The sequence below is a fragment of the Camelus bactrianus genome, chromosome 20, assembly GCF_048773025.1.
Source record: "Camelus bactrianus isolate YW-2024 breed Bactrian camel chromosome 20, ASM4877302v1, whole genome shotgun sequence".
Taxonomy (NCBI): Eukaryota; Metazoa; Chordata; class Mammalia; order Artiodactyla; family Camelidae; genus Camelus; species Camelus bactrianus.
This window is the reverse complement of record NC_133558.1, coordinates 23,303,845-23,320,778: the sequence shown is the minus strand read 5'-3', so window position 1 is coordinate 23,320,778 and position 16,934 is coordinate 23,303,845. Positions and strand designations below refer to the sequence as shown.

Sequence of the window (16,934 nt, the reverse complement as noted above, 5' to 3'; positions counted from 1 at the left end):
ATTATAGCAACAGATAATCCTGGTTTTGGGGATTTAACTGGAATTCTAAATTTGCATTTTATGGAAAGAATATAAGATTGGGCCTGAGTTCCATTTCTGGCTGTGTCCTTAACTAGGTCTGAAGGAAAAATAGGTAAGATACAAACTCCCTTTGCCCCAGTTCTATCAATTATAAAACTGTAAAGATACCCTATTCCCTACTTATCTCAGACAGATGAAGTAAATGCAAAGATTCTGCGAACCTCAAAGCTCTATGCAGGCATGAGGGGCTATGCACTAAATCAGACCAGACAGAAGCATCTCAAAGGTCCAGAGTGTCATCATCTACAACAGACAGTTTTCATCAGATGAACATATTCATTCTGCATTAGAGACCCTAATTACAAGTTTTAATTTTTTCCCCCCACGGCTTCTGGTTAGTGGCTCACTCAGGGAAGATTTTAAAATCTAAGTTCTCAAGCTAGATGTTAATTCTGCCCTTATGACTTACTTTTCCACTCATCTATAAGGAGGTCCCTGCTTTCAAAAGACTGATCATAAGGATCAGCCACGGGTTCATCGTCAGGATCGTGGTACTGAGCAAAGTAGGCATGTGCCAGGGCTTGGGCTGCGGTAATCCTCTTATCTGAGTCCAATACGAGCATCTTCTCCAGCAAGTCGACAGCTATCAGCACCACAAGTTGGAAGGAAAAAGAAGAGTTTTTAACATGTTACCAAAAATTTAGGCCGTACTAACAGCAAACACACAGATTTGACCCTTCATACCCAAAGAACTCTCCACCAGAGCATGTGCGCTAGGCTACGTTACTCCTTTCCTCTTTTACACGTATACGTGTGTGTGTACGTGCAAGCCTGTGTGTGTGTATGCATGGATGGATGGATGGATGGATGGATTGATTTTGTATTTTTTAAGAATACATTACTAAAGAAGAATTTTTAAAAATAACTGAGATTGTGTTTGAACAAGCTTTTGTGGAATGTCAGTGTCAAACTGCTACCACTGCAGTCAAACTGTCAAAACGAAAGCTCGTAAGTAAAACGATCTAGAAGAGAAAGTAGAGCTGAGTTTTTTCGTTGTTGTTTTTTACCTTTTTGTCCCCCTTCACTGTTTACTGACTAACATAAGGCAAATAAATATTCATCAAATGGATCTTCAAATAATGAACTGAGGGTTTTATATGGGTGTGTGGGTGAGACATGGTATCTGCATAAAAGAATGAAAAATGTCAGTATACAGAACAATAGGACAGTGAATATGCATATGCCTACCATCCATATCCAATAGTTAATCTTCTATATTTATGTATATATTTTTTGCTGTCTATAATTAAAATTACAGACATGACACTTTACTGCTAAATATTTCAGCATAAAGGCAGCTTCCTATACAATCATAAAACTACTACTATATCTGACAAGTATGTAATTCCCAAAAATCATCTAAAATCCAGTTCATGTTAACATTTCACCGATTGTCCCAAAGTTGTCTTTTATACCTAGTTTGGTCAACCCAGGATCCAATCAAGGGCTATGCACAACATCTGACTGAGTTTCCTTAGTATCTCTTAATTCTAGAATAACCCCCCAACCTCTGGATGCTATTTTCCCCTAACTTTAACCTGAAAAGACCCTCCAGTGGTCTTGAAAACACTCATCATTAGGGATTTGTCTGATTGTTTCTCTGTGCTATTGTGTTATCTCTGCCCTTGTTTTCCTCTATCCCATGTATCTTCTGTAAACCATGTTGGATCTAAAAATTTTGGCAAGAATATTTCACAGGTGATGCTGTGTACTTTATGGCAAATTAAGGCCATCTGTCCCATTAATAATGATACTGAATTTGACCACTGGGTTAAGATGTTTCTTTTTTATCCCAAACAAGTAGCCTGTGGGAGACTTCAGCACTATGGTGAGTATCAGTTTCTTTCACTTATGGCTTTTACCATCCACTGGCTTTCCTTCCTAGCAAGTACTTCATTAGGGGTCACAAAATAGTGTTTTTTCTAATTCTATCTTATAAATGCTCTGAGTTTCAGAATGGTGGCACTTTGGGAAGACAAATACTGCCATGACCACAGTTATCACTTTGCTGAAACAAAGGCATCTGAGGCTTTACAAACAGTTCCTTAAAAGTGGAAGAGGGCAGGGATGGGTGGTGAAGGGGAAGACTGTTTCCTGAAAAGATCTATGCTGCATACACTGCAGGCTGTAAGAGACCCTTGTCCTGCAGCCTGAAATCCAGAGTAATCCAAAGGAGAGATGTAGGTTTCAGAGAGATACAGAAACAAAGTGAATATTTATGTGTCAAGTCAAGTACGTAAGTTTACACTTTAAAGCACTGGGAAAATCGCCTAGATGTACATTCTTCTCTTCATGAAAAAATAACCTTATCAGGTGTTGTTTGGATCATATGATGGGTCTTTGCCATCCCCAGGGTAAAAAGGACCATGTCCTTATATCCAATACCTTGATTAAAAAATAAGATCAGGGTAAGAAAAAGATTCCTCTAAGATCCTGACAGATACAAATACACAACATCAAAGGGCAATTTAAGTTTTATTTCGTATCTTAAGAACAATGGTGAAACATGAAGTGAGTGACGGACAAAACAGAGCCATCAGTATTTACATCGTTGGTGCATTCCTGCTCAGTTAATATGCTGGGCACAAGTTCTTGGTCAGTAACACTGTGTTCTGCCTGCAAGAAGTGACTCTTTGTACATCACTGTCAGGCCTGTTTAAATTCTGAGAACTGCCGTGCTGAGCAGCAGATAGCCCAAAACCTCCTTCAGCTCACTCGCAGCCTATATTGCCAAGTGGTATCCAGTTCTTTTGAATGTTTACAGGTCATAATTCCAAAGAAGGGGGACATCTATCAGGATGGATGTGACCTAAATCAGCTGCTGGGACACACACATATTTCCCCTTCCCCAGAAAAATGTATGAACAAATCTCTCTGAGTTGGCTATCAGGAAGTCAGACAGTGAGCACTGCCATGTCTAAAACATGAGCTGATATGATAAAAAAAATTCATAACAGAATGACAGACAAGAAAGCTACCAGCATACAACCTAATTTCCCAACATCCTATAGTACCTACGATGCAAAGAATGCTTCTCACAGACCCCTGAACTAGATAATACGGCACAAATACATCACACAAAATCAATGAGAACATACCAGGGCAGATGCGAACCTAAACCAACCCCAGTAGAATTCTGTACTCCTCTGATGAGTTTGTGGATTTATTCTTAGATGTGAGAGTGACCCAGCTGAGATCTGACATACTCTCCACCTCCAAGGCCAGCATGGACTCATACATAAATGCCCTACACTTCAAAGAACGTGAGTGTGAGCATCTCTGCCATTGTAAGAATTATCACAGTAACACTGAAACCGCTCTCAGCAATCACTATGGATGAAGTACTCAAAAAGGTAAAGCCACTTGGCCCTCACTCCAACTTCTGAAGAGGCTGTCATGGCTGTCAGCTCTCAGGAGGATAAAACTAAACCTGGAGCACAGCTGCTGGGACCCTTCAGCAGAGGGATGATCCAAACTGGGATTTAAAAACATACCACTAAGATACAACCTTCAAAAAAGTGAGAAGGTTGATGGTACCATTACCATAGTGCTGTTCCCCTCCCCATCACAGGGAGGTCCTGTTCTGATTTTTCTGTCTCCCATGAAATAGCACTGTCCCTTGTGTTCTCCTAGAGTCAGGGAATTAGAGCCTCAGGCAATGCCACTTTTGGGGGACCAAATGAAGTACACATCAGCCCCCAGTTTTAAGGGATAAAGCAACTCCTTTTTTAGCCCAGGCAATACACCACCGAAGCTGCCACTGTCACGTCCCTTTGCCAAAGACCCTGGAAGTGATGGTGGGGGAAGGAATATGGAGCCATCCTTAAAGTCTGACCTGCCAAATTAGCTCCACAAAGAAGAGAGGATGGCTAAGTCTCTGAAGGGCCCAAGGAGAAGAAGCAGAGGGAGAAGTACATGAGGATGACAGGACCTGGGCACTGGGAAGCGCACTGCAGGGAGTGCCCCGGTGGGTCCACTGAATACCCACCTGTGCTTCAGTGGTTTTCACCCTCAGCTGGGACAAGGTACGAGTGAATGAGTCACAGGCTTTCCTCTGCACCTCTTTCTTCCTGTGCCCCTCAATCATTTCTCCAACATTCCCATTACTTTCTCCCCTGTACCAGCCTATGTCCCTATCAAATTCTGTGATCATAGAAATACATAAGTAGGTCATGAGATTAATGAACATGGATATTAAATGGCATTACTTACTACCTTCCAACATTTAATTAATGGCACTATATTTAGGGATAAAATATAGGGACTAAATAAGGGAAAAACTTCCTCAAATCCCTAGTTTATGTCATAACCAATTCAATATCCACTGAGATGAGGATATGGTCAACTTACCCAAGGGATTGGCACCAATAAATACATTTGCAAAGTTCATCTTCGGCATCTGAGTCAATGATTGAATGTAGTTTCTTGCCTACAAAACAAAGGGTTTTCAAAATGGCTCTTTTCAATAATATTACTGCTGTCAAAGAGTCTTGGTCCTGTCCAGGAGCAAGTGTTAATTGACAGAGTCCTGCAGCTTCAGTGTCTATGAATGTCTGATATTCATTAAAGACTCCTCTCTGACTGCCATCCTAACTGCCTCATTTCTGATCATCACCATTACTTACCCCTGCCGTTCTTCTCTCACAGTTACATCTCAAGTGAATGAGAATGCAAATCAATTAAGTTCCCTTTCATTGGCATTCTAGTCATAGGATCAGAAGTTTAAAAAAATGAGGCCAAGATATCTAAGGAGTAGCCCTTTCTGAGACAGCCTTCCTAAAAAAGCTGAAATTGGCATAGGGACTGGTGTTCCTAAACAAAGTCTAGGACCAACAATCTTTTTATGGTGCTAATCTCAGTAGGTGTTCTTAGTGTATCAAAAGGATATCAGTATTAAACCTTGCTAACAAAATGCTCTTGGTAACAAGAAAGTAAACATAAGCTTAGTATATTATTCTGAGAGGTTCGAACACATTTTTAAAAATACTAAACTAACTTAATAAGAGTAATTAAGAAGAGTGGATTATAAGTTACATGGCCTAGACAGAAATCCTTCCCCTATCACTTATAAGCTACATCTTCTTGGGCAAGTCTTAACTAGCATATCAATGACCTAACTGGTAAAGTATTAGTATTAGATCTTAGTATTTGGCTTGCCTATATCATCTGGTTATTGTGATATTCAGGTAGATAAAAATCATCAAAGAGTTTCCAACTAAAATTTTGAAACAAAAAACATTTATACTGCCAAAATAGTTTTTATAAGTTGGATCCCTGGGGTGGGACAGGCTTGAGTTTGAATCTTGACTCTATCACTTTGGGTAAGTTACTTATTTTAAGTCTTGAGTTTTTCATCTGAAAAAAGGGCTTTATCTATCTACAGGGCTGGAGTGAGGATTAGAGAAACAAACCAATACCTCCTTAGGACAGTACTTGGTTCAGAGCGAGATCAAGCCGCTATCTAGCTTCTATTACTGTTGCCTTTAGAAAGGGAAGCCTGCTCTCATTTTCTAAGGATGTTTCAACTTGATTATTTCTGAACTTCATTCTAAGGAACTTACAGTGCTAAACACTTTCAAGGACTGATAACTCTAACCAAGGCAAAAACAAAAAATGGTCTTGAGAATAATTGTATAAACACAAATGTAACTCATACATGCATGCTTCAGATATTAGGTATTAAACCATGTCTATGTGACCTTCCCTGTTTCAAAGAATAAACCCCACTATCAGTCCATCTGAGTAGTTGAGATAAAACTTCTTTGAATCTACCTTAACTACCTCTTTAAAATTCCTGTTTTTAATACAGCTCGATGGTAAAGATATGCATGTGTGTATATGTATGTATGTATGTATATATACACACATACAAGGTTAGGAAAAGTTATGGCTGCTAGGGCAACTTTACCTTCTTTATCCTTTATTTATATAAATTCATAAATGTATGTAATATAAATTTATATAAATTTTTATATAAATTTCTGATCTGAAAAGAAAGCTCTAGGAATTGAGTATCAGTATGGCTGTAATCCCTTCTTATTTGAGAACATAGATAAGAGAATGAAAGGAAAACAGAGGTAAGAGAGACCTGTCTCATGCAGAGAACAGTCATCCCTCTAATAAGGTAAATAAAAAGACTAGCTGAATACAGCTGACATAGAAACAAAGCTGCTGGGAAGGGCCTCTGTGTTGCCAACCTGATTCCCAAAAAGATTAAAGGCACCTTAAAAAGAAGTGCCCCAATCATCTCTGATGATAAAACTAGAGTTAGATTAAGTAGTTAATCACTGGTAAAGAAGGCACCTAACCTTACCTAAGTGTTCTTATGTCTCTTATATTATTTGTGTATTTTAAATACAGTACTAATAGCTTTGGATATTTTAATAGTTTTTTTTTTTTTTTTAAATGAAGACTCCTCTTTGGTCATTAAAAAAAATGGCTGAATAGTAAAGCAAGATAAAGGCCATCAGCTAATCCAAGTCCAGCCAAAGGTGATTCGACGGTAGCATACCCTAACTGCAGGCATAGAACCTTAGGAAAACACGAAACTCCTCTTGAGCACTAAATTCATAAAGCTCACATATAAAAGTAACATCATTTCCTATGTACAAGCCTATAAATTAAACTCTCAATCCACAGGATTGGATGACATTTTATCCCAAATGTCAACGTCTTGTAATAGCACATAGGCAGTAACTGCCTTAGTAGCCCCCAAGGCACATGCAAGCATTCGGTGACATTAAAAACTGTGTTGGTTATACAGTGACAATAAAATGAGAATGTGGCCTTCTCAGTTAGATATCCCTGTACAGTCTATTTGTTCTCACCTCATGGCTTGGCATCCTGTTAATGAGATAAGCAGGGGGAGTCCCCGTCAGACGCATAATCTGCTGAAGCTGGTTAATATCTTTAGATGCCTAGTCAAGGGCATTGTTAAACACACAGTGCAAAATATAACTTTCAACTCAAGTTTTTAAAGAGGCCAAAAAGCCACCCCCAAAACAAACAAACAAAAGAACCCGACTCCCCACCCATCCCACCCACCCCAGGCCAGAGCCCAAGGCCACATGTTAAAGCATGCTTCTGAGAATGGCATGAAAGTTAGTAGGCATATAGCCAGTAAACGACCATGCAGAGAGGAAAAATTTTCTTTGGTTTTAGCATCATCTTTAACATTAAATATTTTAGGCTCCCTGGAAAGAGACTGCCCCTTGATCCAGGATGCCAGCCAGAGAACTGTTTTCAAGCACTGATGGCCAAAATCTGTTTGTTTGTGGGGTAAATGGAGATAATTCAGGAAATTTTGACTCAACTGTGGACAAAATAAAATGTCCAGTATATTCATTCAAAGGTACAGGTTAAATTTTTGTAGCACAGATTCTGGTGATTCCCCAAAGTACCACCCCTTCTAATGTGAGACCTAGGTGGGTGTGTGGGTTGATAAGACATTAGTAGCAGTACATTTAAAATACATGCCACAAACACGCAACGATAAGTGAAGAAAGGGGAGATGGGGGGAAAGTTAGACGCTAATGGCAAAGACAAAATAGAAGTCACCGGCTGCTGACTGTATTATTGCATGCCACAGTGATTTCTACCACAAGTCTCTTTAATGAGTTAACAGACTGACTCCACTTAACAACAGGTGGGAGGAAGCTGGCAAAACACCCTGCAAGATCTGACAAGGGCAGAACTATGAGGTCTTCCAAATATACAAGCATATAAGGAAGCTGTACTCCAAACCCCTCTTTTATAGCTGTCCCATCAATTTGAACACATCCCCCTTCTCAAACATTACAAGAGCTGTTAGTTTATTATGTGTTCCTATTAAAGCAGAAGTAACTGGATTTTTAAAATCCTCAACACAAGAACCTTTTCATACTCCTTCTTGTTACCTATTAATCCCTCCTTCAGTTGTAGATTCATCTTCAGTAAGTACCCTAATCAAGCAGTTCCACTAGTTTGTGGCTCCCCACAATAATCTTTCTACTTAGCTCATCCCCTGAATGCAAATTTCCTAGAGGCCAGATTACTACAAACACATGTTTAAGGCTGGCTCTGAGGAAAGGGTAGGGACCATGAGCTCCTCCCAGCCTTTCATGCTCCCTGGGCCCAAAGACAGAGCCCAGCAAATGCAAAAGGTGGTATAAAGTTTTTTTTTAACATTCTCACAAAAAAGTTTAGATTTACCTCTATGTAAATTACATAACAAACAGTACTTAGCATGCCCAGAGAGAGAACAAAAAGGGGTCACCAAGTAAACCAGCAATAGCTGAATACCAGTTGGGTTTTAAAATGTTAAAAATCCTGCCACCTCTCTCTTCTTTCCTGTGAACAATACCTTGGCTGGTACACTTTCTGTTATTGTCTCCTTCAGTCAAATAGATTACTATATCCCCTTCTTGTCAGGAGGTTAGGAAGAATATATTTCTAGAGAAGAATGTAAGAGTGGGTCAGTGAAAGGGCTTTTGCTTTCTTAATATGATTTTTTTTTTGTCCTTTCACTGATTACTATAGGTACTGAGTAACCAACCTAAAGAAAAAAAAAGTTCTCTCTCCTTACCCATCCATCATGACCCATTTATGCCCTTTCTCATGGCACATGGTAACTTGTTCTCAGTCTGTCCATCTATTACTGCAATCTATTACTCAGAACGTCCTACTGTTTTTACTGACTGAGTTTCTATCAATCAATAAATAATGGCATCACTTCTTCACTACTTCCCAGGAGTAACGAAGCCTACTGGCTTCCTCTGTTTACTACATTCTTTCACTAATGAATTTTTGTTTTAATTTTTAAAAGCTTTAAACAATTTTAATCATCTGGCTTTGCTATTTACACATCATGTGTTCCACACATCATGTGCTTCAAGATAAACTGGTATTTGGTATTTCACTAACATGAAATCAATTTTGTCTACCCCTTTGACTGTTTAAACTACTTTTATGCACTTGCCATAACTATGTAGGGGGGGAAATAAAACTCTTTTTCCCATACTCAAAACAATGTTATGTGAGTAAGTTCTGTATGCTGGTACTCAATTTTATTATGCCCAACTCGATACTAGAGCTGTTGAAATAGGTGATGTGCCTTATTTCACATAAGATATAGACATTTTATTATAAGGTCAGGCAGTTAGTGTTGTTTCTTTCTTAAAAATAAATGATGGATTAATGATAGGTAAATACTATCCTTTTACCCATACTTCTCCTTTTAGAAATTCTTGTGACTAACACACATATCTACAGGGCAGATGGTTGAGGGTGGGTGAGAAGACTGAGAAAGAGCTGCTAGTAGCCATCCCAGTCAGGGAATGGAGTTTCTATCTTGGTCTCATAAGCACCATCCATTATATTCATTACTAAACTGAGCTCCTTCCCAGCCCCACTATCTTGCCCCCATGTCCTCTCTATCAACCAATCTTTCTAAGCAAATGGATTTAAAACAAAAAAGCACTGTATTCTCTAGGCATCACCCCACATCTTCCTTGATTCACCCCAACTCAGCTTCTGCATTTCATAAAGCAAAAGAAAACACTCCTTCAGGCTGACATTGTGGTCAATAACTCTGACAATGACTTTCCAAACAGTGTGCGATCGCATCAGATTAACGTTTACCCCATATTATCAGAACATCTGGGATCTATGCTCAGCTCTGCCAAGTGACTCAGTCCATGACTCGGGCAAGTCACAGCCTTTCTGTGCCTTTGCTTCCTCATCTTAAATAAGCAAAGAAACAAAACAAAATAGAGCCAGCACATTTTCTTACATCTGCCAGAGTGGAAATTCCTAAGTATACTGGGTTTTGTGGTGCTTTTAAGGAAAGTATGTAACAAGATGACAATAATCTTTATTTTGTCAAAGAGATTATGAACTGTTCAAACTCACCTGCTCAAGCCTGCTTCTGGCTACTGGGCAAAGGGACCCCTTCAGTCAGAAATGCTGGGAGGAGAATCCAGGAATGCACAACTGGAGCTTGGCTCCAGAGCTCCTTTTCCCTTTTATCCAACTGCCTGGCAGCAGACAGAAGGGAAAAGGGAGAAAGACTGGGCTATTATGATCTCAGGTCTCTGGCTCAAGAAAATGACCAACAGCAGGAAATAAGAACCAGAGTAAACCAGAGTCACATTCCCATGGCTTTACAGGGATTTACAGTCCCACTCCCCTGGATCTGAGATATCAGGAGAGTGGGGCTGTTACCTGCAATAGTCTGGAGACTGGTAGGAGGGGCCCCTGCTAGGACTAGACACCTTACACAGGATGTGTGAGCTGTCTATTCTAAAACAATAAAAGGCAAGTAACTTCTGGAAAGGGCACTAGAGTGCAAACAACGCACATTTCATTCTTCTGGCGATAAAGCTTATACATGGTGAAGCTCATGCTCTGAGAACAAACACTAACCAAAAAGTGAAAAGAGCCTTTGAGCTTATGTGAAACTTTGAGAAAGATGAAGTCAGGGCTGGAGGATAGAGACAAGAAATTTTCCATTAATCTCTTGGAATGAATTAGAATCTCAAATCTCATTTATTAGAATACTATAACCCAGTACAAGCTCCATGATCTAGTATTACACACCCAGATAGAGAGGAAACAAAACACACTCATGCATGTGAGCAGGCAGGTAAACACACACACACGCACACACATACTCTTACACTTCATCCTGGAGGTCAGCACACAAAGGGCACACATGCTTACAAACATACCCAGGCCAAAGTACAGACTGACGGAAGGCAAGTGGCAGAGGCTCCCAACAGGGCAGATAATTACAATCAAAGCATTAACTCACAGACTCTGAGGAGATTTTCTTCAAAAGCTCAGCCCCTGGGGTTCCAACGAGTCTTAAAATGAGCTTCAACTGATCAATATCTAATGGTGGACTATAAAGGAAAATGTTGGGACAAAATAAAAATGAAAAACAACAACAAACAAAACAAACAAACAAAAGTACCCCAATAACAAAAATTAAAAACCCCAAACCAAGCCAAAATGGTGAATTCATCTAGGTCAAGGCTTCTGCAGGACGGTCACTTCAAGTAGAACATGCTCCTCCTGTACAAAGATTCAAAATGCTACCACACACATGTCTGGCTTATATTCATTTTGTGCATCTATCAACACCCCCTATCAGTAAAGTATAGCAACTGTAGCTGGGTACTTAGCTGCCAAAGACAGCGTGTGAAAACACAAAAGCTTCACACAGTCCATATGCTCAGCTCGCACCTACCTCCTCACCATCCACCAAAGCATCAGTAGCCAGTCAAGCAAAGAACACTGGTCAGCAGAGGGCCACAGAGAAGAAAAGAAGCAGAGAGCACAGGAGCCAAGGATGTACAAGCCTACCCGTGAATGTTCTCCTAATGCCTGACCTTAGGAGCCTGTAATATGACAGGAGTCTGCGAAGATCCCGGGGCCCAACCACTTGAGCATGTCCTCCAGAAAACCTCTCCATCTAAACTGGCTATGTAGGCAGAGAACTGTGAGCGACAGCCAGCCAGCAGAGGGCCCCACTACCCACTGCATCTGCACATTCTTTAGGAGCTCCATAGTAACACAGTTTGCATGCGGCTTCAACCTTATAAATGCACTGACAAACCTCACATATCCCCAAAGCTCTAAATAACAGGCCACGATGCCCAAACCTTTATTGTGGTAGTCAACGCTTCTATGTATATTAAATATGTGCATGTATTAACCAGAAGACACAAACTTTCAATTTGTTCTTACTGCTTTTAGACTTGCCTAAAAAGCTAAGAGAAAAAAATCTTATCAAATAGCTTTCAATATTCTCTGTGAAAATATGAATAGTTTGTCCTTGTCTGTATTGATATTCAGAGGGAAAAGGAGGAGAGGATGACTATCTTCTGATTCCTGAAGGATCAGATCCTTCTCAATGTCAGGTCTCAGCTTAAACTTCACCTCCTCAGAAGGGCTTCCCCACGACACTCTACAGAAGCACTGCCCTCCGGCTTGGCTTCCCTGCTGTTCTCTATCGCCACACGATGCTGGAAAACATCACCGTGCTCATCACAATCTATAATTACTTGGTTTGCTTTACTGTCTGTCACCTCTACGAGGAGACAGGCCACTCTGCCTGGTCACCACTTACCCTCAGTGTTTAGCCTAACATCTGGTACATGGTGGGCACTCAAAATATTTGAGAAGGTACAGCAGGATAGAGAGGGGAGAGAATGGAAGAACATATTTCTGTTTATGATTATACATACGAAGGCAGGACAGTGTAACTTAAAAATAATGGCCTCTGGAAGCCATAGTTGACTTAGTTACAGGAATTAGTTATGCAATAGTATCTTGCCCCAGATGAAATTGGCTTAAATGGAAGAAAATTCTAGACAGGAGTCAGCAAACCCCAACCTGCCGCCCATTTTGAAGATAAAGTTGTACTGGAACACAGCCACGCCCACTCGTCTACGTGCTGTCTGTGGCCGCTTCCATCCTACACCACAGAAATCTTATGGTTCCCAAAGCCTAAGATTTACTATCTGGCCCTTTAAGAAAAGGTTTGCAGAACCCCATCCTAGACCCAAACAACTTAGGCTCCACAGGAAACAAGGATAAACTAAAGCAAGTCCACTCACAGAACTTACTTCTGAATCAATAGTAGAGAATTTTGTCATCTGCAAATGGCAAAAATCAACGTGTCCTGGAGGTTAAAATGTCAATTTTAGTTCAAGGTGTTGTCAAAAAAAAGTTTTAAACTGGACCACTTAAATTCTCAAATATGTAGTTTGACAATATATATATCAAATCTAATCTCTAGAAATAATGCTGTTGAGATTGGTACTCTTGAAGAGACTTCTGACTGCTGAAAATGAGACTCAAGTTTTATACTCCCTCTGAGGAAGACAGAAGACTCTGGGCTGTGAGTTTCTCAACTGCCTTTCTCAACTTTACCCCAACATACCCGAAAAGTATGCTACCCACCCGGGTCACAGTGGGCACTACAGCAATGATTTGGGGTACCCCATGTCTTTCTCCCACCTTAGCCAGTATGAAACAATCTCAGGCCTGAAGAATAAAGCACCAGTTCCTGAGCCTCACATTCATGGTCTTCCCTGATTTGGCATCAAGTCTCTTTTCTGACTCTCTCTCAGACTAGTATTCCTTAATGCACTCAGTCCTTCAACTCACACCAGATAATGCAGACAATTTTAAGCTTCCAACTTCTTATTTATTCAAGCAACAAACAGGAATACCCTCCATCCTCCCCTCCTACCAAATCTTTTCTCTTCTTCTTTATTCCTCAATGTTCTGTTCAAACAAGAACTCTCTCATGAAGTCTTCCTGGATATCTTGAGTTTGAATTATTCTCTGCTTCTTCTCAATAATCTATTTACACCTCTATTATAGTATTTTTATCACTCCATCTTGTTTTATGATCAGAGAGTAGACACTTGTTTAAGTAACTCCTAAAACACTTTCCACTGAGTATGATCATTCTGGTTTGGAGGACAGGTACCATCTTATCTCCAGTACCTTCCACTGAGTAGCTCAATAAATGCTGATTAATTTGAAAAGACTTCCGGTAATATGTGCTTTTCAACTCAGCTCCACCCCTCCGCCTTGCCCTCAAAAATCTAGAATGACTATATTGGAAAGTCTACATACAAAAAGAGAAGTCAAGAAAAGTTGTTTCATTTCATATGCAAACACTCCATTTGAAGTATTTACGCCATAAAGAGTGTACAAAATAGTGCAATGAGTGTGTAAGGGCTATAGATAAAGAGAGTTGGTACAGCATGACAGCCAATACTTAGGAGATTAGTAAACACACAATGCAAAATAAAAATCTACTCAGTAGTTAAAAGCACTTGCATGAAGGAAGTCAAAGCATGCAAACCTCAGAAGAAATCACCATAGGTTCTCCAAGAGCTGGCAAATCCATTGAAATACAGGTCAGTCTTCCAATAATACCAGCTACTGTAAGGCCACTACAATTTGTCCAGGCAGTTAAGGCCAGAAGGAGCTTCAAGTAGCTATATAAGCAGAGCAAAGCAAAATTTACCACATTATGACAATTAGTTATTTCCACAGCAAGCCATCGTTCTTTACAGGTTTAACCCTGTTTTTTCCTAGATAGCATATATTTTTACTGTTAGCTAAAAATGTGTTTTAATGATCACAATGTCAAAATTAAAATCATAAATCTCCTGATTCTTCCTAAAACAACAACTTAGGCCTAAGATTACTCTACAGATTAGGTCTTTTGTAACAAAAAAAGGTAGCCAGAAGGAGTTAGATGAGGAAAAAAACTTAAAGGTAATGGGTATTTAGAGGGAAAGTGAAAGAGGGATATTCTATTCACTTCTAAGTGCTCTAGGCAACTCCTAGAAAACCCCTGCAGGCTGGAGGGCTGAACATGGACAAAAAAACCATATGCAGAACCTGCCTGTGACCAATGCTGCCTGTGTGCAGCAGTTCTCAATTTAAAAAACCTACATGGGGCAAAGCTGGAACACTGACCTGTGGAGGGTTAGTAGACCTTCCTGGTGACAGACAGGATGGACTAGAATGGGACTCAGCCTACTTCCTTCTCTTTTTGCTCATTAAAACAGTCATTTTCACTGTCACACACAAAAAGATTTCTTAAGGTACTTTAGGTTTGTGGACAATCCTGAGATTTCTAGCCTTTTCTGGGGAAATATACTGTCAAGTTAGAGAAGAAAAGGCAAACGATCTAATAAAATATTTTTCTTCTCCAACATTTATTAGGACACTTGCTTTAATGTGTGGAGTATGACTGATTTTTAAAAATAAGAAGAAATGGATGAAGTAGAATTAAGGAGCAAATTTAATACACAAAGAAAATTCCTATGGAGTAGGACAACAAGCTGATGGCAAGCGCCTCATGATCTTCTAGTTAATATCTCAGGAGTACTATTGCTATTAAAATGAAAGGAAAAAAATTTACACAAGAAGGAAATTCATTTGATTACCTAGAAAAGGAAAATAACAGTGAGCCAAGGCTGAGAACTCTGGAGGAGAAAACAGTATTTGATGTGTAACAGGGCTACAAAGCTCATTTTCTCTCTTCCTTAGCCTGCAGACTGTTAATTGTTAGTAATAACATTATCTAATTGGCTCATTCTTTTCAAAACCAACAGTTTTTGAAATAAGTTAGCACTGTACCTGAAGAGACATTCTGTATCCTCACTCTCTTCGAATGTAAAGCTCTCTCTGATGTGTCCACTTGATACACACACCCTGTCAACCAGACTTATAAGGAAGGGGTCTACTTCAAAAAAAAAAAAAAAAAAGTACTATTTTTGAGCTATGTGGAAGGTTTTTGCAAAGTTGCAAACAAGAATAATTTCTAACTTTAATAAATATAATTGGCTTTAAGACAAAAGAGTGTATCTCCAGGGGAACTCCAGGGATTGTTAACAACTGGTTAACAAAAGATTCCCTCAGGAAGACTAATCACAAAAAAATAAGACAAAGGTAGAATAAGAAGGTTGCAGAGATTAAAACTGCATGGTCTAATACCATACCAGTAATCACATGAGATTAAATTTAAATGAAATCTAAAGAATATGTAATAAAATTTAAAATTCAGACAAACACATGACAAGGCTGCCCACTTTCACCGCTGCTAATCAGCAATGAGCTGGAAGTTCTAACCAGAGCAATTAGATAAGAAAAAATAAATAAAGAGAAGCATCTAAATTGGGAAGACTTTCTCTATTTGCAGATGACATGATCCTACATACAGAAAATACCAAAGAATCCACAAGAAAGCTACTAGAGCTAATAAACAAATTGAGCAAAGTTGCAGGGTATAAAGTCAACAAACAAAAAAATCAGTTGTGTTTCTACACACTAACAATGAACAAACCAAAAAGGAAATTAAGAAAGCAATTCCATTTAAAATAGCATCTTAAAGATGTTACGAAAATACCTAGGATATTATTTAACCAAGGAGGTGAAAAACTTGTCCATTTAAAATTATAAAATATTGCTAAGAGAAATTAAAGGAGACCTAAATAAATGGAAAGACGTCTCATATTCATGGATAGGAAGTCTTAATATTGTTAAGATGTCAATATTATCCAAAGTAATCTAAAACTTCAATGCAATCTTGATCAAAATTTCAACAGCCTTCTTTGCAGAAATGGAAAAGCCCATCCTCAGATTCACATGGAATTACAAGGGACTCCAAAGAGAAAAAAAAAATCTTGAAAATGAGAACAAAGTTGAAGAACTTACACTTCTTGATTTCAAAACTTAAAATAAAGCTACAATAATCAAAGCAGTGTGGTACTGCTATAGGGATAGCTATATAGACCAATGGGATAGAACTGATCTTTGACAGGAGTGCCAAATCCATTCAGTGGGGAAAGGACAGTCTCTGCAATAAATGATGCTGGGACAACTTAACTTCCACATGCAAAAGCATTAAGTTGGACCCTTAATTTCATATCGCATACAAAAATTAACTCAAAATGGATCAAAGACTTAAGTATAAATGATACATCCATAAAACTCTTAGTAGAAAATACAATAAATTTTCATGACCTTAAATTTGGTAATACTTTCTTAGAAATGACACCAAAAACATGAACAACAAGAGAAAAAAAAACAGATAAACTAGAATTTCATCAAAATTAAAACTTTTGTGTATCAAAGGACATTAACAAAAAAGGAAACAGAGAGCCCACTGATTGGGAGAAGATATTTTGCAAATCATATATCTGATAAAGGCTTAATAACCAGAATATATAAAGAACACCTAAAACTCAGCAACAAAAAGACAACCAATTAAAAGATGGGTAAAGTATGGACAGAGGAAGGAAGGAGGAAAAAGAGAAGAGAAGAGAAGAGAAGAGAAGAGA

The 16,934-nt window shown here is 39.0% G+C and overlaps 1 protein-coding gene across 2 annotated transcripts in view; it reads right to left on the bottom strand.

Annotated features, from left to right (window-relative positions):
* The window catches only part of MAPK14 (mitogen-activated protein kinase 14), a 61,966-nt gene that overhangs the window by 2,776 nt on the left and 42,256 nt on the right, over positions 1–16,934 (bottom strand). Inside the window, exons 9-11 of one of the 2 annotated variants that reach the window (XM_010949015.3) lie at positions 6,909–6,988; positions 4,432–4,510; positions 491–664 (exon numbers count right to left, since the gene is read on the bottom strand). In XM_010949015.3, coding sequence (XP_010947317.1) covers positions 491–664; positions 4,432–4,510; positions 6,909–6,988 — 333 coding nt within the window. Of the gene's footprint in view, positions 1–490; positions 665–4,431; positions 4,511–6,908; positions 6,989–10,870; positions 10,951–16,934 lie in introns of both variants that reach the window. The other variant, XM_010949013.3, reaches the window with a different exon arrangement.